Here is a 24,512-nt window from a genome sequence, read left to right on the forward strand (position 1 = left end):
GTGTTAATTGAAATCCATGTGGCTGCTCTGCAAATCTTCCCAAAGGGCATCTGCTCAAAACACACACAGAAGCAGCTGTATCATATGTGGGTGGGCGCCAACCCCTGTTAATAAGGGGACCCTAGCCTGAGAGTACACAAGCAAATACATGAAGAAATACATAGCTGTAGAGTGGAAGAGTGCATTGGACAAGATGATGGTATGCCAAAATTGCAGCTGAATGGCCTTTCAGGGACAGAACTAACTCCTTGAGGTGTCACAAGTAATTCATATAAGGGAACACAGGAGAACCCTGGAACAATCCCTGTAGTAGTCACCCAAGTAAAGAAACTCTTCCATCTCTGACCCTAGCCCTTGGGAAGGGCAAGTGCCTAGACTGGGAAAGAACCTCTTATTCTTGTAGAGCAGGGGTCTCCAAACTATGGCCCACGGCTTCGATTTGTCCAGCCCCCGAACCAACATCCCATCGGACAGCGGGACCCTGCCAGCCGGTGTCTCAGCCTGCTGCCAGCCTGGGTTCCTTCACCCAGGCCAGCAGCGGGTGCTGGGTGGGGCCAGCGGTGGGACCCCGGTTGGCAAGCGGCCAGCAGCAGAAACCCCAGAGCAGCAGCAGAACTTCATGACATCACTGCATTCCTGCCAGGGTCACAGAGACGATGAGCACACATTAGGTAGGTTAGTAGCAGCAGAAGGAACCGGATGTGTGAGTGTCATTGTTTCCCTCAGTTTTTGTCTTAGTGCGTGTCAGACTAGTGACAAATGTATATTCGTTGTGTTTAAGTCCATTGCTATTGGGGTGATTATGTTGGGAAAAGGACAGAAGAGAAAGGTTGATTCTGAATGTCGCGTGTTTAGAGAACAATGGAGAAAGACTATTCCATTATCGAATCAAGTAGTAAGCATTGTGTTTAATATGTAACAAAACTATCGTAGTGCTAAAAGAATACAACATTCGTAGACATTATGAAACCAAGCACTGGTCGCATTACTCTCAATTTACGGGAAAGTTACATTCAGATAAATTAGAATCCATGAAACTTGGCTTATCGTCACAACATTTTATATTTAATAAGAAAAACCGAAGCTGCAACATGAGCCAGCTTCCGAGTGGCACACCTATTAGCAAAATGAGGAAAACCATTTACTGATGGTAAGCTAGTTAAAATATGTGTGATTCAAGCAGCCAAAGAAATATGCCCAAAAAAAGTAGATTTAAGGCAATCAGTCTTTCGGCGAACACAGTTGCTCGCAGAATTGAGGACATTGGCAGTAATATAATTTTCCAGCTGAATGAAAAATGCTAAGAAGTTTGAGTGGTTTTCCCTCGCACTTGAGGAGTCAACCGATGTTTCCGATACTTCGCAGCTGCTATTGTTTATTCGTGGGGTCGGCAGTAATTTTGAAGTTACAGAAGAACTAGCTTCCGTGCATAGTATGCATAGAACAACCACAGGTGAAGAGATTTTCAACGAAGTTGAAAAGTCACTTTCTCAATACAACCTGCAATGGAAACAACTGAAGTGCGTTACAACCGATGGAGGTAGAAACATGTGCGGTTCAAAAAAAGGTTTGGTTGGACAAATCTACAAAGCTTGTGAAAGCGCGGGCTGCCCCAAGCCTATGATTCTTCACCGCATTCTTCATCAGCAAGCATTGTGCAGGAAATATTTGGATTTGTCATGTGTCATAGAATCCAAAGTGGTGGAAATAGGATCAGAATATCACGATTTGCCCTACCACACACTTCAGTTCGGTGGCTTGACTGTGGAAAGGTTTTGTTGCAATTTTTCGAGCTTAGAACTGAAATTGAAATGTTCTTTAAAAAAAAAAAAAAACCTCTACCTTTACTCACAAACAGTGAATGGATTTGGAAATTAGCTTTTTTTGTGGACTTGACCAAGCACATAAATGACTTCAATCTTAGACTACAAGGGGAAAACGGGCTTATCTGTGACATGTACACCCAGGTGAAACCATTCAGGCAAAAACTAGTTCTTTTCGAGTCCCAACTGATGAGGGACTGCTTTGCTCATTTTACATGTTGTGAAAAGTTCAGTCAAGAAACTGAATCACGATTCCCAACTAGGTTTGCACAAGAAATCATTTCTGATCTGAAACTACAGTTCCAGGAGCATTTCTCTGACCTTGATGTGAATGCAGGAGAAATACGGATCTTCCAAAACCCATTTGATTGAGATCTTGAAAAACTGCCACCTGAATTTCAAATGTAAGTGATTGTCCTGCAATCTAATGACTTGTTGAAGGACAAATATAAGGAAGGAAATCTGGTAGAGTTCTATAAATGCCTGCCAAGCGATCAATATGCTCATGTAAAAAACTCTGTCCGTGGATTAATGTCAGTGTTTGGCATTATTTATGGACGTGAAAAAACATTTTCAATGATGAAATATGTAAAATCCAACTACAGATCAACCTTGTCTAATGAACATTTACAGTCAATTTTGATGATAGGGAACACTGACTTTGAACCACAGCTAAACGCAATTTTGTCAGAAAAACCATCAGTACCATACTTCTCACTAATCCTAAAATAATATTTCTTTTTTTAAATGAATTTGCATATATTTAATTTTTTCACAGTTGCTTCGGCCCACGAAGCCCCTTCAAAAATATAATATGGCCTCATTTCATAAAGTTTGGAGACCCCTGTTGTACAGCAAGAGAGGGTAGAGCTGGTTAAGAGTCTATCATCCAGGTAGCTAAATATAACAATTCTAGATCAGGGTAGATAATACTCTCAAGTGTCTGAGACAGCAGGTCTGGTGTTGGATGAAAGCTATATGGCTTTTTTTTTTTTTTTTTTGGGTTAAAGCAAAACAAGAGTACCACTAGGTAAATAGATCACTAGGAACACTCTGACCTCAAACTTCTTTGTGAGAAAGAACTGAGGGTGGGGTGACTCCACCCTTTCTACCCTCGCTTTCCAAAACAAGGAGCTTGGCAATGGGCACGACCACTTCTACAGGTACCGCTAAGGAAAACTCTCTTGCACCAGTGCAAAGAAGCACCTCCATTATAATGGACATATGCAAGCACTAAAAGAAGAAATGTGCACAGATGTAATTCATGAAATCAAAATGGCTGAGAATTTAAAAATTGGATGGCAATAGACTGCAAAACTGAGTGATGATTCAACCTGGTGATATTCTGAATACAAGAGTCCTCAACCATGCTTGTAGCTGTTTCCATTACTTCATACAGTCTCTATAGACATTCCAGGCTTCAGAGTGACACACCTGGTATCTTACTTCATAGCTGCCAGATGCCCACATAGTTATACCCTTCCCCAACCAGATTCATGCTTTCACAATGCTCATATTGTATCAATTAGCTTAATAAAAACTGTCTAACCAAAAGTCACAATCGTCTAGAAAATTATTTAGTGATTTGTAAACACGAAAGGGTGAACTCAAGAACCAATCAGAAGTATTAATTTACCTGGGAGTGTAAAACAGAGAGAAGCCTGTAGTATTCTTTGAGTTCCTGGTGTAAGGCAGCACAAAAACTCTAGGGGGACGGGGAGCGGAAGGGAAGAAAAAAAAATCAAAAATCAAATAAATGCTATTTCCATTTTCACTTTTATCTAGCATTTTAAAACATTGATATTAAGATTGCGCCTTTTTTAAAAACCCAAACCTAACTAAAATGTCTTCAAGAAAGCCAAATTAGGTATCATCCAGAAAGATGATATGAATGCACCAGCTGCTGCCTGTCTCTTCAGCATGCAGCTAACAGGTATATACATTGGAACAAGAACATTTCTGCTGGCTGCCAACTTAATTCTACTGACAGTATAAATGCTGACGTCAATACCCTAAGTAATTGGGTTCTCAAATGGTTAAAAAAAAATATAAGCAGTACAACGGCATTGTTCATATCAGTTGTATGAAGACTGCAGACTTCTTGGGAGCAAGAATGGCATTTGCTATGTTTGTACAGTGCCTAGCACAAAAGGATCTCAATTTAATTGAGGCCTCTAGGCATGACCGCAATATAAAATGTTAAATAAAAATGCAGAGTTAAAGACTAGTATCTAATATAAAGGAGAGGTCTGTGTATATCATGGGCAAGCCAGTACATTCTTCTGTGGTGCTTTGAAAAGAATTAATATTCCCTCTAAGTGCTGCTTGTTTAAATTAGTATTGTACATTTTGGCATTGGAACATGTGATAACCACCTGCCATTCCTCACCTGACACTGAAGAAAGGAAGACCAAGAATAATGAAAAGTTTAAATGGTCTGAAAGGTGCACTCCATGATGATGTGGTCAATTTTACAAAGGCCTGACCCAAAGCTCAAAGAAGTCAATAGAATAATGGTTTTCAAACTGGGGCACGCGAGCTCTCATCAGGGGGTATGCAAGAAAAATTCTATAATGGCGGACAACGCATTTTATTTAGTAAGACATGGCAATCTAATCAAAAGTATATTATGTCTCTTTCTCAGATGGGGGTACACAGTAGACTACATTATTTGGAAAGGGCCAACAAATTTTGAAAACCACTGCAACAGAAAGACTTTCATTGACTTAAATGAGCTTTGGGCAGTTGCAAATACAGCACTCCATCAGAAACAAAAGCATCACAGACCATTTGGTCACCTTCTTCCAAGAAGGCCTATATTGCTAGAGTACAAGTTATTTTTTGGTTAACTACTGTTTTGATTAAATATTTTTCTAAAGGCAGTTGAAAACATTTAGCCAGAAATTATTTTTTTTATTATTTGGGTGGAAATTGATCTAGGAGAGGATATGAAATATTCTCTATTATCACAATTTATTAATCATGTTAACCTGGCACAGTAGGCTAAAAAGACTAATTAAATTTTCAAAAATTGATTACCATTTTTGAACTGTGACAGAAGTGTGTTGTTTTTTAATCTATTTCAAGTAACAAATGATTAACACTTTATGAAATATCTAAACTTCTTTGCTAATCAAAGTAAATCAGCAATTTTGATATCTGCCTTCACAAATTTGACTGGAAACAGTTCATGTCAGTATATTTACATAAAGAAGTCTGCTACATCATATACAGTGAAATTTATCTACTCCCTATCCCCGTCAGCCTAAAACCAAGTTAAGCAAATCCAAAGTAAAAAACTGGAGCTAACAGTACTCTGTAAAAGTAAACTATTTGCTACCTTAGATGTACTCCATTGAATAATTATTACTGATAGAAGGATCAAAAATCCCAATTTTCCTTCCATAAATTTAACTTCTTTATCAAAAGAATCATCTCCTTTCCAGATTAAGAAAAATGTAACCAGTCTCGACATTTGATCCTATCCTTTAAAGTAAGTGAAAGTGTTCCTCTCTTCAATTTGATTTTATGAGCAAGAAAGAGAAACGCAAGAGAGAATAAATATATCCTACTCCAGAGAGGGGTCAAGGTTTATGTACAGATTGCTGAAGAATAAAAACTCCATGACATGTAACTCTACTTTCCATTTCTTCAGCACAATTTAGTAATCTACCAAAGCAGTGCCCATTAAACTGAAGGGCAAAGTAGGGTCTACAGAAAGATAACATTCAAAGGCACTAGTTAAATGTTATTTATCCACATTCCTTATGTTAAACATTTCTAACTTCAGCATTCAAAGCATTTACAGTCATACTGGACATCAGATCATCAGTAAAAGAAATGAACTTTAATAGTTCAAATTTGCATTCAGCGCCAATTGCAATTAATTGGTAAAATAAGGTTTGGGATACAAAGTATGCAATGAAAACTGGATATTATCCTAGAAGTCTGACATGGCTTACAACATGGTTTCAAGGGGAAAGTAGAACTTGTGCTCAAGAGAGGGAATTTAAAATGCTTAGCACCTCAACCCTACTTTGATATTTTCTTTGGGAATGTGTGAACATATTTCATATTTCACTGCTGATTATCCTGGAAAAGTAGCAACAATTAAGTAGTGTAGGTGGAAAAATAAAAAGGTCAATGTGCAGTATCTCTGACATGTATTGCTAATAACTGACAGGCTAGTTTCTGACCCTCATATTTCAGTCAAAAAGCTGAGTTAACAGTACATATACAGGTGGTTTAGGCTTAAAATAAATGTGTAATTTTCTGCGTGTGCTTTAAATAAGGATGAGATTTTCTGAGACAGCAAATTAAAGAAGCTTTCAACTGCACAATACATTTGCAATAATAAGTTCTTAATGCTGAGCATGCAGCATCTGAAATTGTCAAAGAAGTGTTCAAGAATGATAAAACATGATCTTCTGCCTAGTTACTGATAGCTTAAGTAAATTATACAGCTTTATCTTCATACACCGGTGCCATAGAAGTCACACAAATGCTAGTTTCAGACACAAATCATGAATGGAAAGTTATACAGATACACTTGATGGCCTACACAGCATTCTACACAGGCCCTGAAACGTGTACTTGATGTCAGAGATATAAAACATTTAGTTTACTGAGGAATTTACAGTCTCTTGTTTTGTGAAATGAAAGACTAAAACCAGAGACAGTGAAAATAAGCATAAGCAGGAAACTATTCTATGAAAGAGGGTAGGAAACCTCACCTAGAAATTGAGAGTTTTTACACACACACACACAGGATGTCAGTATTAGCCTTTAGAAAATAATTCTTAATATTTTATTTAGAATGAAAAAAGGACAGTCAGAAGGGGACAGAATAAAAACGATAGAAAAGTAGAAAGCACCATAGTGTCTCTACTGACCTCAAGAAAAATTAGACTGAAGGGAGGAGCACTTCACTTTCTTTGCAGATTAGGTAGGATGTTATGGCTAGAGGCAGGGACAACAACATTTCTGACGACTCAGAAGGGATAATATCCAGTTTTACAGAGGGAGCAAGTGATAGGAAACGGGAATGCCTTAGCAGTAAATGTGGTTTTAGGTTTTACAGCAGCTGTGAAGTTACTGCAGACTATAAATCATGATGATGGAACCTATAAAACAAAAATTGACATTCTTTTGATGTTGCATTCAAAAGAAATGGCAGCAGATAACTGGTGATTTGCATTCAGCCTCAGTAGTGCAGTATTTTATTTATCAATGATCATCATCTATCAGCTAGTCAAGAGTGTTCCCTTACACATTTTTCAGGCGAGAACTACAAAGTAAAGCAGAATCTCTCTCCTAACAATGCAAGTGGGCACACTTTAATTAGCTCAGAGAGATGCCACTATGCCATTCCTGGATTATTTTTGTTTAAATATAAAAGTAAACTTTAAAAAAATTAATTTAAGTCTATGGAGGAGGCACTCCCAACTAGGGATAAAAGGGCAAGACTACTCCATAGTACTAGCAAGAATGAACCCTATGATGACTCAGCTGAGAGCTCTTTTACCCTACACCCAGATTTTGGCTCTCAGCCAACAATGACAGTTCACACAGGAGTAAGTCAAATGATATGGAAGGACTCCCAGTTATGAATTCTCCAGAGTCTCCCCACCATTCCCGTATTGTATTTCTAGATCCAGCAGTTCCTAAAGGGAATGAAACCAAAGTTTTGTAACCTAGCCATCTTTGTATCCAACATACCTGACCTACAAGCCCAAAGGCACGATCCAAGCTCCTCTGGTCTGTGTATCTTCTTATTTTATTGTGTAGCCATCCTAACTCTGCAAGTCGGCTTGTGGTATCTCTGAGCGATTTGGAGAGGCTGACCTACAAAGTTAGCAAAACAACAAAAGCTCATTAAGTCTGGATTAAAAAAACAAAAGCAACCCCTCCCTATTTCTCCAAGTATCTCTTTGCTCAGCATAGAGCAAACTCATTCAGTGAATGCCATTCATCCCCTACCCTGAAGGGATTCTGAGAGGGGAAAAAAAAAAAATGTGATCACGTAATTAAAGACTATCATAATGTACACATACAAGGTGGCCGCATTAAGGGTGAACAAGCAATGTTAATTTGGGCCTTTCTTAAATTCTGAATGCTTGACTTTGCAACCTCAATGTTCTTTTAACATAGGTTTAATGAAATTTCCTACTTTTTAAAAAATGCAAACAAAAAAAAAAAAATTCCATCACAGAGAATCCCAGGTAGGGGAGCAGCAGAGCTGGAACCTTCAGATCCACAAACCTCTAGTACCTGAATTAATGAAGTTAATGGTAGCAGCACTACACTATTATCCTCTCTGTGGACCAGCCACTAGAAGCAGATAAGATCCACACTTTGCATTTACTAGACAGCAGAGACTCAGGAATCAAGAGCTCAGTTCCAAGTCCTGGATAGGGAGTGTGTTCTTAGTGATTACAGACCCTTCTACTCCGGTCTTATAGCATATACACCTTCCTAGCTTATCCCTTTCTGTCGGGCCCAATCTTCTCCTATTTATTGCTATCCCTTTCACCCCCTCCACTAACCTGCCTCTGTCCCATCCAGCTGCTCACTCTTCTGTATTTGTCAGGCTGCTTCCTCCTTCACATTGTCTGGGTACCAACAGGAGGAGCAAAGAGCACAGGAGAGAAAGCCTTGTTCGGGGTTTTGCTGCTCTGTGCCACAGCAGCTGGGAGGAGCAACTGCTGGAAAAGTCGTGGTCAGTCCTGGGCTGGAACATGCTCAGTGCAGACAAAAATCTTTGAAGAATTTAGCTGCCAAATGCTAACAAGTCTCTGAGCATTTGCAAGTGGCCATTTTCAGAGGCTTATAACTCAGGCAGATCTGGTGCATTTTCATGGAAACAGCAAAAGGCATCTGACTTTAGAGCCCCTGTCCTGCCAAATTTCAAGACCCTGCTTCTAAGCTGAGAGGTGCTACAGCTTCTCTGTGAAACTGTCGTAAGACTAACATTGACAAAACACAGTATTTTCCTCTCTGCTCTCATATATGGCTGAATAATTTTTGAAGAAAAAAAAAAAAGAAGTTTTGTGTTTTTTGTTTTTTTTAACAATCGGCCTGAGACAAAAACCCAGCATGGAAAATTTCAGCCCAAACGGCTGTAGTTTGGCAAAGTTACAAGTAACTGAAAGCAGGGTTTTATACTGGAAATTGTTTACAATAAGTGGAGCTGGCAGCTTCACCCACAACTTTAGCACAATAGATGACAAGAGCACTACATTTAGAGTTCCACAAGCAAGAGCACTTTGTGAGGAGTGACCCTCAGCGATGTATGAGAGGAAAGAGCAAAAACAGCTTAGTGAGATTACATCCACGCCAACTAAGTCAAGTGTGGGACTCCACAAGCTCACTAACTGCTGAATGTAACCAACAGGCTTAACAATATTAATATGGATATTTGACCTGTGTCTATATATATTCTACAGTTCTGAAAGTGTGTTTTTACTCTGAAAAATTACCATGTACAAAAGACACTCTCTTACTAAATAAATCTGCTCCTGTGTATTCGGAGACATACCTGCTCCCCTCATGGGCAAATGTAAGTTTTGACAACTTTTTGATTGGTAATGCACATCCACACAACTACAAGAATGGAATCCAATTCCCTTGCTTTCTCGTGCATTAAAACGGCTTACTAATTTTATCACTAAGGGCAAAAGCCAAAGATATTGGGGCTGCACAGATGTATCTGAAGGCACAATTCACTATGCAGAACTTTTATTACTGGCAATGATGCATATGAAGGGAAGAACCCAGTTTGACTCTCAGAGCAGTTTGGAATTTCTAGAAAGAAGGGATTGGGAGAGTTCTCAGGCTCTGTATTCTGCCAAGGCAGAAGGAAAGCTTTGTAAAAGCAAACTGCTGAGAGAGATTTACCTGGATATGAAAAATTTCCCCAATTATTGTTTGGATACCTGATCATCTCATAAAAGGGCAGTTTATGAATTTCACATGTGCAGACCCCCAACCAAAAGAACAAAAAGCCCAACATACACACAAAACTGGGCCTGATTTTCATTTATGTTATGGCCACTCTACACTGCTTTGGCACCATGAAGTGGCCTGAAAGTAATTTTCACCATCTATAAGGGTATGTTACACTGCCAGAGCAGCAGAGTGCATGAGAATCAAAGCTATTATCCTTCATATGAATAAACACTTAAAGGCAGCTGAAAGACTGTCACTGTACTCATGCTATAAGCAGCATCAACCAGCTAAAAAGTGTAGAGAGGGTTAAGGAAAGCATTTAGACCCACCCAAGGGTCCACTGCTCCCCCACCCCTACCTCTTCTTTGGCTCCTTGCCCCTACAATACAAGCATACTCTAGTCTCCTTGCAGCCTCAAAAAAGTTGATCCTTCATCTCTCTGGCCTCTCCAAGTTTGGCTCCATCTTTAGTCTTCATTTATAAACTCACTAGATGCACCATTGACAACCATTGTCTTGTGACCTCTCCTCCAGCTCCACCACAGAACAGCTCCACCCTATATCTGGCTTCCAGTCTGCTTCACTGAAACTGCTGTCACCAGACCCTCAGGGCCACTATTCCATCCCCTTTCTCCTTGACCTTCCTGCTGCTTTTAACACACAGTTATACTTCCTTTCATAGCATCTTGTCCTCAACAACTCTGACTTCTCCTGGTTCTCCTCTTACTTCTTTGGAGATTGTGTATTTTAAATGGGTAATTCTACTATATTCCTGCTTTCCTAAAGTTTGGTTTATGGCCCCTCCGCCTCTTCCTCTTTCACTTAGATGCGCTCATCAGATCATATAGATTCAACTACTATCTTTATAATGGCAACTTACAGACTAGCCTTCCCATTCCTGATCTTTCCCACATCTCAGCCTATCTGGAGCCTGTTTGGACAGATCACCAGTAACAGGATCAAAAGTTAACTCTTTAGACCCATAGCTGCTCCATCTCTATCTTCTAACACTGCTGACAATACCACTATACCTGACTCTCCAGCACACGAATCGGATTCCTATCATGGCCATATCTTGCCATTTCTCCCATAACACTTTCAAGATTTGTTTTTTGTTTTTTTTCCTTTCTTTCTATACACACAGCTAGAAATCTTGTCGAGGCCCTCATTTCCTTAGGTGAGCAGCAGACACCACCAATTTGATCGACTTAATGTACCGTCTCTACACATGCACATCATACATCATTTGAAAGCTTATTATGTCTATTTTAAGACGGGGTATGATGTGGAGCTGTCTAGCAGTGCTGTTATCATAAAAATAGGGATAAAAAACAACAACACTTTCAAATGACCATGTTGAAATATGTGCATTCATTTCTGTTAGTTTAATGACTATTTATAATTTGGAGAGACCAAATTAGATTTTTTTTTTAAACCTCAAAGCATCACAACAACAATATTAAATTTGCACAAGTATCATTCAAATATAGCAGCACTGGTGACATTTCTAGTCAATATCATTATCTTAGTAATCATTATGATCTCTACCAAGACTACAAGGATTATCACAGTGTTCATCTCCAAGGCATGAACACAGTTCTGTACAGGGAAGACTGTTCTGACTACAGACATAGTTGATCGTGCAGCAACCTCTACTAGTACAAGCCTGAATAAGTTTTGTAGACGCTCAGGTGCCATTGGGCCTTCGAAGAATAGAAGAAGAAAAATGCGGATGATGAACTACTATCTATTTTGCAATGGTGATCCAATGTCTGTCAAGAAGACATCCAAATTTTTGTTTGCAAAGATGCCTCTTTTGACATGCTCTTCAAAACTGTCTCACATCGTGGGAGTTTGGCCAGTGACTTGTCCTTTTTGATAGCTACATTGAGACACAAGCAATTCAAGTCTCTGTGAGTGTCCTTTTCTTTCTTGGCTTGGTCATACAGCACTGCTACCAACTTCCTTGCTGCAGAAATTGTGCCTTGTCAATCATTCACTCTCAGTTTAGCAAGATCTCTTAAGCAGAAAGCTCCTTATGTTTGTGTTTAATGTTGTCAAATCCCCCGCCCTGCCCCATACCTATAAGGATGACAGAGTCACACCCTGTTAATGCATGTACAGCAGAAAGTATCTTGCACAAGACAGGAGTGAGTGTGTGTGTCACAAATTGTATGCACAGGTATAAAGCAATGCTTGTCAGTTGTGCTGGTAATGGTGTCTGAAAGTAGTGAACAGCAAGGACCAAAATATCTGCATCAGGTGACCTAATTACTATGGTTCCTTTCACACCAAGGGCAGGTCTTCACTACTCGCTGGATCAGCGGGTAGTGATCGCTCTATCGGGGATCGATTTATCATGTCTTGTGTAGACACGGATAAATCAATCCTAAACATGCTCCCCGTCGACTCCGTAACTCCAGCTTGCGAGAGGTGGAAGCGGAGTCGATGGGGGAGAGGCAGCGGTCGACTCGCCGCCGTCCTCACAGCCAGGTAAATTGACCTAAAATACACCAACTTCAGCTACACGTAGCGTAGCTGAAGTTGCGTATCTTAGGTCAACCCCACCCACCCCCAGCGTAGACCAGGACTAAGAGGAAAAAAAAGCCATATTGGCACATGCAGCAAGCAGAAGCATGCTGGTGTCTGCTTCCTCTTGAGCAATGTACAAGCTCTGGGCTTCTTCAGCATTTCTACTGGTGATGGACTTTGTTGCTTAACCATTGGAAAAGCCTCCAGCAAGAAGGAGTGTTTGTGCTGGGTGTGCTCCTACATGCAGGTGCACTTTGAATGATAAATTCAGAGGAATGTTACAAGTGACTGCTTGTTGGACGCCACATTTAGAAACTTTTTCTATGGAGGCACAGGGCTTCCAGCAATCACCTGGTATTTCTTGCACCCAACTTTAGATTCTGTCTAGCTGCAGTTCACAGTTACTGTTCTCATATCTGTCAAAGACTTAGATTACAGAATTAGCTTTGTCAATCCTTTTAGGACCTGCCTCAAGTACTCGGCAGCCAATTCATCGATTGTGTGGAATTTGTCTCCAGACATCATTTGTATGATAAACCCCAATGTACATCAGATGCCATGGCTCTTTGTTGAATGCTCTTAGCTCATACATCCTTTCAGCTTGAGCTTCCAGCTGATGTCTAAATTCTGCTTTGTCTGCTCTTCTCATTCATCAGCATCAAAGAAGAACAGAGGCACAGGCCCTAATAAGTGAACAACACTTGCCACTGAAACATCTCTGCTTCTTGATAAGGAAAGGGCTCTCCAGAAAATAAATTTCTGGACTGATGGCTGCTGTGACTGTCCATCACTTACCAGACTTAAATTTGGTTGTCTTGGCCATGTTCTGTTGCCAGATTTCTTGATTCTGATGGGACATGTAGCTTCTTCAGCCCAGTCAAGTGCACTTCTCACAAATCTGTTTGTTCTTCATCAACATCTGCTGTTTTCAGTAGAGACTCTTGTACATCTGATGTCACATGCAGCCTAGTGGATATGTTGATAAGCATCTTTGGATGCGATTCATGGCTACATGACTTTGCCATATTGTTCGTGATGTGATTGGTAAGAGCTGTAACATGCTCTTCATCCCTCCTCAGTGTAGAGGCAAAGACTTGTTTGGGGACTGTCTCGTTAGGTCACTTCTTTCTCTCTTGGCTTTTGCATATCCACTCAGGACATGTCTTGCGAGGGTCCACCTGACAAAGGCTAGCTTCCTTCTGGTCAGTCCTACAATTCTACTGCTGCCCTTTGAGTCTTTGATGACAGTTTTCTGTTCCCACATCACTCCAAATTCCATTAAAAGAACACTGAGTCTGATGCACAGCAAATTCCCCAGGTTCAAAAGCACTGTGTACTTGAAGGATTTAACACATCAAGAATGTAGACCGATTTCCACCTGGCATAGTTGGGCCTGTTAGCAGTAAAGAAGTACGGAAGTATAACATACTGTATGTGCAGATGAAGTTTCCAACCATCCCCTCACTCTGCATAGACATTTAGAAGCAGTATCTCCATAACCTGAAGAAAGCAATCCCAGAACTTGAATGTAGTAGACTGGGAACACCCCCATGTCTGAAATGCCTCCAATACTAGTAGCAGCATATGCTGAATTACAGCATCATCAAGCTCTTTAATGACATGTTATAAGGGCTCAATGCCTTCAGACTCAAAACACCTTGTGAGTGGTCAGCCAACATTTGCCAGACAAAATGCTAGAAATACAGGAGTAACTCCTCTCTAGTCATCTCCCCAAAAATGCAATAAAACAGCCCAGGCTGTGAAAAACTACTCAGGCAAATTACATTGGTACCAACCTCATTTGGGAGAGTCCATTTAACTTGTTGAGCAACAGCATACGACTGATGCTCCATGGTCTGAATGGCATACTGCTTGTTCTAGAGCTGATGAGATTACCTTACATTTCAGCATTGTAGTAGACTGTGGACATATCAGCTGGTCTGGCATCCACAAAAAGTGCAGATGCAACTTTTGCGTCGGTGCTCTTAGTTGCAAGCTTATGGCTGAAATCAGTCCAGATTGGAATCACCTGAGCATGAACAATGTCAACATCATTTGGTATTGGTAGGACATCACGAGGTAGAAGTCATAAAAGACAACAGAAGAGATCTCAAACAGCAATCATTTGTAGGTGACAAGAGTTTATTTTCCTCAAGTACTTTTTCCATGGTGAATCAGTTCTGGACACTGCACAAGAGACTCTTTGCCTGGAGAGAGCAAGTGACTTTTCTCTCCAACACTTCAGTCCAACATCACAAGAAATATCACTATCTGCAGCCTGTTGAAATACCACTCTAGCCTTTCATTGGAAGGTATTATTTCCATCAATGGCCTCTACGCTGATGTGTATATTATCATCTCCTTCATGGATGAGATCTGAATCTGTTAATACTATGCACTCCACAACTAAGAGGCATCATCTTTGAATGTCTTCAGAACTGCTGGCTGAATTATATGCCTCAATCAACTAACCAAAAAGACACTCCTGTTCCAACTGGGGCATGAAAGCAAACGACCTCTGAAAACTACAATGACCTGACTTTGGATAATATTCGGAGGCTTTCATTTTGGCTATTTCAGACACAAGGGTTGAAGTGGCATTATACTAAGCTACCTGTTCATTTAAAAGCTGTTCATCAGGCTCACACGCCGGAAGAACATCTACAAACAATCTCAATGACTTAAGTTACTGTTTCAGATTACTAGCAGCTTGACTAAAGTCATATAGTGTTACTGAACTGGACAGAATGACGATAGACTTGCCTTGTCCATTCTATTCATGGCATGAAGTTTCAGAAGTTGCTACTGAAATAGCTTGCAGTATCTACATCTAAGGGAAGTAGGGATTTATATCTTTGTAGAGCTTGGAAAGGAGAAGAGCCTTCTTGTTGTACATAAGAGCATTGTCTCTCTCTTCAATCAGCTGGTAAAATGTAACGTCATAAGATTATTATTGTTGCAGTATAACTACGTGGCTTTGCTTTAAGATTCATTTTACTCAAGTAGGAACAAAGGCATCCTTAGCACTCAAGTCTTACATAGATATTCCATGAAATGTCATCTCTTCTTTGAAGTGATGCCTCCCTTAGGTTTGGTTGCTCTCTCAAATATTTCTATTTTATGATGTTTCTTGTCCATATTGTGTGCTTTGCCTCAGGCCAACAATGCAACAGGAGGAAATGCTGGAGAGCGTGCTTGCTCTGGTGGCTACAGAGCCAGGTGAATATGATACTCTCTGATCGGATTCAGAGTCTGTTTTCTTTCCTGAGTCCAGTACAACTCTGACATGTACCAAATTCTACTTGCTTATGTATTTCTGAAAGCAAATCCTGTGAAGAAGTATAGGTAGCACATCATCTAAACTAGAAAACTCATCCAGTAGCTGCCAATACAATTCATCTCTCCTGGCTTCCGCTGCCAGCGCCAAGAATTCTGTCCCGCACTGATGGATTTTGACAATTTTACATTCTTTTGATTTTCTTGACAAATAACATTTTTCAAAGTTTGTGGAGAGTCTCTTTCTATTTGATGTAAGCTTTAAGAGCCTTGTATCTGCCATATCTTCATATACTGTAACATCCCTGTAGAGGTAAAATTCCCAAAGGATATTGTTAGCATTACCACCACCACTTCTCACTTTGTACAAGTATACAGATATATGCTAAATTAGATATAAACTAGATCTGTTAGTATCAAAATTGCCATTTTTGTTTGGTGAGCACTTTGACTGAAGTTCAATATGAAGCTGTGTATTGCCATCTTTCAGTTAATACTGATCTGTGCGTAAGAGTACTGAATTAAAAACCTAGTTTTCAGAATAGTTCAAAGGCTAGTACTGCATGCACAACCAATGACAAATTAAAGCCTTCTGTTAGGCAGACTAGATGCTACATTGTATGTACAAAGGTTTACAAATGTAGAAGTATTACATTAGGAATTCAAGTACATTTACACATAAATGTACATGTAATGCTTTTCCATTATTTAGTACAAACTATGGGAAACTGATCTGGTCAGCAAATTTCAGCTGAAACTATTATATAAAACTATTATAATCACTTGGTAGATACTTTGACAATTAAGAATATGTGATGTGAAAACATTTCATTTTAGCATATTGCAAAATGTGGATATTCGCCATTTTTGCTACATGCATTTTTTCTGGAAAAAAAATACTTGTCCATGCAAAACTAATAAAAATCTTTTAATACATTGTCATTTGATAGCTTTGACCAATAAATACCACCTTAAGGTGTAGAAATTAACTTAAACAGTAAAAACTGTAGTCATATTGCAGTGTTTCCAGTACTGTGCAAAAAATGACACTCACTTTGGCTACCATTGTTTCACCCTGCTTACAGCACCACTTGACTGCTCCACTTCGTACCTTATCTGAACATATATATAATAATCTTTAAATTACATATGATGTGGGTGTGTGTAGGGTGGGTACATTAAATTCCAAAATATGGCCCTTTCTGGAGAATTGCCTTCTGGAGAATATGCTTATCTGCAACGATTACTGTAGCCTGTAACACCCACATTGCCCTTTCCCAGACCAACAAAAATTCTACAGCTTAGATAACATTCCCTGCTTATTCTTCTCAACATGCATCTCTCACACTTCCCTTTGAATTCGTCCATTAGCTCTGTGACACAGAGACTCACTGGTACCAACAGGCAAAAGGATTCACGGTTCTTTACAAGCAACTGTCTGAGACTAGACAAACTCACCTCACCTACGACAAAACTTTCATGGCATTCATCCAAGAAGGATATTGTATGCAGTCTCTACTGTAACTTACCAATACTCAATCACTGCGAGATGTGTGTACAATTAATATATAAGGAATAACAACTATTTTGAAAATTATATCCTTTATGGTCTTGGAGTTCAAATGAGTCACCAAGAAACCAGAAGGCTCAGTGCTGGCCCATTCAAGCAGGAGGAAGTTATCACCCCTCATTGGCTAGCCAATTATAGACTCATAGACTTTAAGGTCAGAAGGGACCATTATGATCATCTAGTCTGACCTCCTACGCAACGCAGGCCACAGAATCTCACCCACCCACTCCTGTAACAAACCCCTAACCTATGTCTGAGTTACTGAAATCCTCAAAGTGCAAAGAATCCTCCAGCAAGTGACCTGTGCCCCACACTGCAGAGGAAGGCAAAAAAACTCCAGGGCCTCTGCCAATCTGCCCTGGAGGAAAATTCCTTCCCAGTCCCAAATACGGCGATCAGTTAAACCCTGAGCATGTGGGCAAGACTAACCAGCCAGCACCCAGGAAAGAATTCTCTGTAGTAACTCAGATCCCACCCCATCTAACATCCCATCACAGACCATCTGCTAATAATCAAAGATCAATTAATTGCCAAAATTAAGCTATCCCATCATAACAATTATGTAATGTACTGCTCAACTGTCCACTATTACAACAGCCCAGAAAGGTCAATGGAAAACCATGAAAGAAACTATAAACATCAGAACCTGTTGGAGGTAAAAAGGAAACTTAACAGACAGGGCATCTACCTGTTTGTTAATAAAGACAAAAGACTGATTCAGTATATCACAGGGTAGATCAAGACATACTGATTCCATTCACTGAGGAGACATCTTGTTGAGCAGGGTTGTTTCAGGAAAGATTGGACCCTGGTTCCCATACTATGCGTTACACAGGAGTGGTGATTTAAGGTAAAAATGGTAAACTGGGGTGCACTGCTCCTCTGAGAGCAGAAGGCTCTGGGATTTCTGTGAGTACCAAGTGTAAAGGGCTGGATATCACAGGGGAATGCTTAAAGAAGACTCAAGGACTTAGATGCACTTCTTGTTAACCTGCAAGGCAATGACAGGGCTGGCATAGCCCGGAGGAGAGTGCTTCGATGGCTGAAAGGATAGAGATGTTAGGGAGCTAACACCCAGCCACTATAGGCAAGACTCCCTCTTGTTAGAGGGTACCCTGCAAACTATCATAAGTTTCCTCTTTATCCATCATATACAATTGCTTGTACTTACTTTCATGGCCCTTCATAGGTCTGCACCTTCCCAATTATCCACCCCACCTCTTAACACACCTAACATCCAACAATACCAGCCTTGTCCACGTCGATAGGATCATCTCTATCCTTTATTCTACACTGCCCCTTCATGCATGCAATGCCCTCTCTGAACTAGTCTGTAAAGCCACTCTCCTCCTCCATCTTTTTGCAGGCAGTACCCAAGAAGTGGCCTTGAAGATGGTTTGACCAATGATAGTGGATACGTTTAGAGGCTGTTGGGTACTGCTGATAAGTTGGGTTTTCTTAAAAATTAAATTTTACAATATTTATATATACTTTATGTACATTCCGATGATATCCCTCTCCCCTAAGCTTTCCTGCCTGTTATGATTCCATTCATAAAGTGATGCAACTGTACAGTACCTTTCCTTCTACTTTATAGCAGTTTTCAGAATTGCACATTTTGATGTTTTTGCCATCTATTCCCTGGAAGACGTACAAAATATCTCTTACAAGGTTTGCTTCAGTTATTTCAACATTACCTAAAAAAGAAAACATTGGTTAAGACCGTTTAGATTTGTAAGGATACTTAGATTATTCTTCTTAAAAGTTATAGAAGTTGAATTGAAAAACAAAAACGACCTCCTTCTATTTATTTTAAGTTTTCCATGATGAAATTGTCCTGAGAAGGCACAAAAAGCCATCTGCCTATACATGAAAACATACCAAAGCAGTTCAGCCATCAGACGTGTGCGCTCTAAACTTAGCACAACATTCCAGAGACTATGAAAGGAACAGACAGCCTTTAAGGTCAATTCCATTTTGATCTTACCATAAAGTGCAAGTAGCCCTGAATAATTCCTTGTCCTTTCTTGACTGCACAGTTGAAACTTGTTTGTTGTTTCAGAGTTAATTTTTCAAGTCTCCTTTGGAGACAATAAAGCTCATCCATGAAGGAGATCTGCTTATTAAAAAAACGTTTCTTGTGAAACCAGGATATTTAAATTACTCCAATGTTGGGTGCTGGGAGATCACTCAAACGTTTTCACCTGTACAGCCTTTAAATCCCAGGCAAAGTAAATGCAGAGATAAATTTAAGTTATGCTCCTATAAAAAGTTCTAACTCTTGAGTCAGTATAGCTTCAGGTGCTGGAGCATCCAATTTGTCCTCTAGTTCACAGCTCTGATTGAAGTCCAGACTGCTTTTGTGCCTCAGACTAGTTATCAATTTACAGAAGGCAATTCAAGACAGTGAGCAGCTTTTCTTCATTTGGTGGGTCTTCCAGTATCCTGTACTTTTGTGACCCTATTTGGAGGCTAAGAACTAAGCCATTTCAGTCTTGACGATGTTCTCAGTATCAACTACAGATTCTGTCTTAATAGGATGCTGCCTCTTCTGGAATTGGCAAGAGAGCTGTCCTGATTTGGGAACCCCAATGAGTTCCTTTATCTTCTCCCCCAACTTCTGTAATAAGACACAAGTGTGCCTGGTTTAGGCTAAGGAAGCCAGCTGGGTCATCTAAGGACACAACCTACAGAAGCCAAGAGAGGCTGGCGTCATATCAACATCCAGAACCTTAAGTGTAGCAAGGTTTTCTGAACACCTCACAGACAAATAATGCTAGTCTATGTTATGCTTTAAAACACTCCCATCAGTCAAGAGGGTACAAATTCTCAAACATAGCTGAAAAGTATTACCTGAAGAAGTTTATTTCACAACAGAGAAAAGAAAAGGTTCTCCAAAGTCACTGTGTCTGCAGATCCATATGAACCTTCTCTTCCTTTCTCCCTTCTTCAGAAAGTCAATAGTCTGGAGGAAGGAGAGAGGAACTGAGGGCATATGACAGTGTGGTGGGGGATCCTTTTATAGTTTCAGCTAAAACGTGGGTGCACTCTTACAACTAGCATTTCAACTCTAAGACAGCTCTAGAACAGGTTCACGACTCCTGAACTGCACATTTGCAGAGGCAATATCAGAGAATGCCAATTAACAGTAATCAGGCTATTTACAGAGCTCTGTAATTATTTGTATGTTTTGTAAATTTCAATAGCTGCCTGTTCTTATATACGGAATGTGGTTTTACTCCAAAAAGTGACTGACTCTTCATGTACACTTAATATAATCTGTTCCTTGTATGAATTAAGAGTCATACCTGCTGGTACATTGAGAAAAATAAGTATTTACTCCTTTTTAAATTATATTAGCATTAAAAACCTAACAGGACAATAAGAGAATGGGCTAAATTATATATTTCCTCTCGTGCATTCACAGTATTGTTAATCAGATTCTAACTGCAAAGCCAAGTTCTGTCTTCAGTTACAAATGTACACTCCATTTGGTCTTTTTTTTTCCTAGCAACAATACACATAATTGGAATAACCCAGCTTGATTTTCAAATCCAGGAAATATTTAGCAGGGCTGACAGCTAGGAGATCTTTATTTGCTAACTGACCACATTTATTCAGGAAGCAATTAAAAAATATGGCATTGTGAGGCATCTTGTCTCTTTTTAGTCACTATTCAGCACTGATCTTGTTCATACAAGAATGGGAGAGCTTTCTGCATACAAGTAGGTGGAAAGTTAAGTTTCCTCAACAGCTGCTCCACAGTTGAGTTAGCTAGTTAAACTGGTCAAATTCTTCACCTCAGTTAATGTAAATCCATGAGTGGCTCCTTCAAAGTCTATTCAGTCCAGATTTACAGCAATGTAAATAAGATAAATTAACCGATTTAAAAAATGACTGCACTATTCAATATTATCGCTGCAAACTGTGTCAGCGAGGTGGTACTTCAAGGACTGTGTACTCAAATAATAAAACACAGTTACACATTTTACTTATCCAGCAGACCCTTGCTAGAATGCACATCTTTATAGCACGAATTTGGTTAACGCGGGGACCGCGCATGGATCCAAAACCCCACGTTATAGCGAGGGTCCAGTGTATATGTGAATATAATAGTTCCATGTGTTTTGGGGTTTTGTCCCTCTTGTTATACATTTCCCATAAAACTTTTGGTTATCATCATAGACACTGCAGCTTTTAAGAGCATATTCATTCACAATACATCTGCTCTGCTACTTGGTCCTGCTGTCCACAGCAATGAACTGGGTCTATGCTACTTGCAATATCAAAGAAAAGATTAATTTTGAATGGGGAGAATGTGTACTCAAACCATTCCCCCCCCCCCCCCCCCAAGTAGGAACGTAGAAAGTTAATGGCCAAATACACTGCTCTTTTGTATATGTGCTGTCTTCCTACCTTCAAATCTGTCCTCTTGGGAAAGTCCTTCACATATAGTAACACAATGGAACAGAAGCTATTCCCAAGAAGAGTATAGAATAGTCACAACAAAACAAGGAAACAAACCAAGTTGCAGGAAAAAAAAAATCTTTAGTAAAAAGCATATTCCTCACCACTTGTCTCCCCTTCTCGCCTTGACCTTGGCACATTGCGAGACACAGTGTTTGGAAGGCCTTTTGAGGTAGAGCTTTGTAATGAAGGCTGGCCAGCAGTTAGAGCCCATGCAAGACGTGAACCCAGCTGTTGACGAAGGCAATCTCCCACCCCTGGAGCTTGACAGGATTGTCTAAAAAGACAGGAAGAAAACAATGTTAACAGGACAGTGTGTGAAGTCTGCACAAGTGCTGCCTCTATCATAGCTGTTCCGCAGATAAACCGAGGACCTCAGTATCCAAGACTGCAAGGCACGTAAACTTCACAGGCACCGAGTTGAAACAGAGTGTAATGCAAAAGAGAGTGACATGAAGATATTCACTAACAGGAACTGTGAACAAGGTAACCATATATCCTCTCAAACCCATAACAATATTTTGAGGTTTGCTATTCTGTAAAGTGCTTTGAAGATGTATGTAGATACCCATACAGAATGTGCTTATTGCTGTAAGAAATTTGAAAACACTGGATAAAAATGCTAAGTAATATTAAAAATATTTTTCAAGGTCTTCACTATAGGCAAAATTTAAATTTACCCTGGAAGGAGGGACTGTGGAGTTGGCGTTGGCCCATTCAGGGCATACATGCTTATGCTGCTGATCCCACTGCTCGCCATACTGCCCGCACTCTGAGCAGACTGAGCATTGCGGTCCTGATAATTCAATGGAAGGCTTTGAGGCCTAGCATAGTAGTAAGGAGTTGAGTGAGCATCTCGCGGCAATGCTTGAGCAAACAATGTGGCATAACTTGACGCCTTAAAGATAAAACACAAAGATCTAATTGTGAGTTACTTTAATCAAACATGTCAGTAGCTAAAATAATTTTTTCCCCAAACCGTGTGTCTGAACTGTTATTGCCTTTCCTAATAGTAAATTAAAGTCAGGTATATACTAGAAAAGGTTTGCTGGTATAGCTGTATCGACAAAACCCTTTTAATGAAGAGGCAGCTTATACCAGCCAAAGAATGCATTTGGCAGCAAAGTTCATTTCACTTCCCAAACTGGTGTATGTTATCCCAGCAAAAGGACATTTTTGCCAGCATAACTGCAACTATACTAGGACATTTGCTACTAGCAAAGTGTTGCCAAAACACCACATCCCCAACCAAAATTGCTATACCAGCAAAAATTAAATAAATAAATAAGTATGGACTTGACCTAAGTTAAATCTATCCAAAGTGTTCCAGATAATGACTGCCTTGCATGTTTAATTAATTATTCAGTTTTATGCTTAAAGAGAATAGCTTGTTTAATTCTCATTGTTAGAATATTTACACAAAATACATTTTTAAAAGCATCCTTATATTTAATTAAAAATTTCTTGCTTCCAGCCTTTCCAAGGACTTTGCAGATACTCCCCTTTTTGAAGAGGTTTGTTTTACTCTGGATATTAACATCTCTTAACATTCCCATTTGGGATTTGTACTGAATTTTAAAACATTTATTGAAGAAACACAGAACCCCTTACCTACCTTATTAGACTGCTTACGTGGGTCTTCACTAAGGCTGAGCAGGAGGTAGAGTATTGACCATTTGTTTTTCAGGACACCCTATTCAGAGATAGGCATGTATTAGATAATATCCAGTTAAACAGATTTGCTTCACAATTATTTCCAGAGTTTATTGCACTTTTACCCCTATTTCACAACCTAGATCATAAGAAACTAATTTCCACATTGTAGTTGTAAAGAGCAGGCTAAAACTAACACACCAAAACTATACAAAAACATAATTTAAATATACACAAGGAGGATGTCTGAAGTCATGTTCTCAAGGCAGTGATACTGCAGTTCATGTCAGTTCTATGAAGAAAACTTCCTCCAGCATTCAGTATTCTTGTGTCACAAATTCTCATGTGCACTGAAAGAGATCAACTAATCAGCATACCAAATTTTATAATTAACAGCTAACTATACAGAAAATTTACATACTGCTTCATGTCCACCATACATCAGTTACTCTTTGATCTAAGTCACCATCTTGGATTAACCCCTACTCTCTACAATAGAAGTGAGGTGGAAGACCCAGTCCTTGAGAAATCTAACAAATAGCTGCCTTTTCTCTGCTGATCCCCCTTCAGGGAGGCTCCAGAATAAGAGGGATCTCTAACCTGGGATTACTATAATCTCCACGAAGAACACAGAGACAAAGGAAACTACCAAACTATTTACAAAGTCAAAGGCACAGAGATCACTCAACTCTGGACTGTACCAAAACAAAAACCAAGAGAAAGGAAAAGTGGAGCTGTGTTGGCTGCTATCTTGAAACACAGCATTATCAACCTTTTAAATCTCAGTAGGAAAGTTGACTTGCAAGAGATAACTTAATGGTACAGTCCTGTCAGATGAATTCCAGTGTATTCTTGTAAGGAGTAATAAAGACAAGTGTATAAAGGTTTCCTTGTTTTCACTGCACATTAGTACACATGGAAGCATATACTCTATTCTACACCACTAACTCACAAATATAAAGGAGTTTGGTGGCTGACAACTTTCAAACAGGTTAATGATGTATCACTTCATGGGGAATCAGTAGCAGAGTTGAGGAGAATGAGAGTTTATAGAATTTTCCAAAAAAGTGATTTTTCCCCCCTTCTAAATTTCATTTGTCTAAATTCTGTACCAGTGCAACCTTACCAAATCAGGAAATTCAACTGTATGTAAGAAATCTTTACAATTTAGGTTTTGCACTTAACTCTAGTAATTTGATTAAAACCAGTGTTACAATCACAAAAATGAAGAAATTGTGTTCCATG

General features: G+C 39.6%; 1 protein-coding gene across 1 annotated transcript in view; it reads right to left on the reverse strand.

Moving 5' to 3' along the window:
• TUBGCP3 (tubulin gamma complex associated protein 3) overlaps positions 1-24,512 on the reverse strand; it is a 110,066-nt gene that overhangs the window by 65,234 nt on the left and 20,320 nt on the right. Inside the window, exons 4-9 of the mRNA XM_039481021.1 lie at positions 23,230-23,307; positions 22,295-22,512; positions 21,719-21,891; positions 18,726-18,844; positions 7,542-7,667; positions 3,460-3,528 (exon numbers count right to left, since the gene is read on the reverse strand). Coding sequence (XP_039336955.1) covers positions 3,460-3,528; positions 7,542-7,667; positions 18,726-18,844; positions 21,719-21,891; positions 22,295-22,512; positions 23,230-23,307 — 783 coding nt within the window. The remainder of the gene's footprint in view (positions 1-3,459; positions 3,529-7,541; positions 7,668-18,725; positions 18,845-21,718; positions 21,892-22,294; positions 22,513-23,229; positions 23,308-24,512) is intronic.

The sequence above is a fragment of the Mauremys reevesii genome, linkage group 1, assembly GCF_016161935.1.
Source record: "Mauremys reevesii isolate NIE-2019 linkage group 1, ASM1616193v1, whole genome shotgun sequence".
NCBI lineage: Eukaryota > Metazoa > Chordata > Testudines > Geoemydidae > Mauremys > Mauremys reevesii.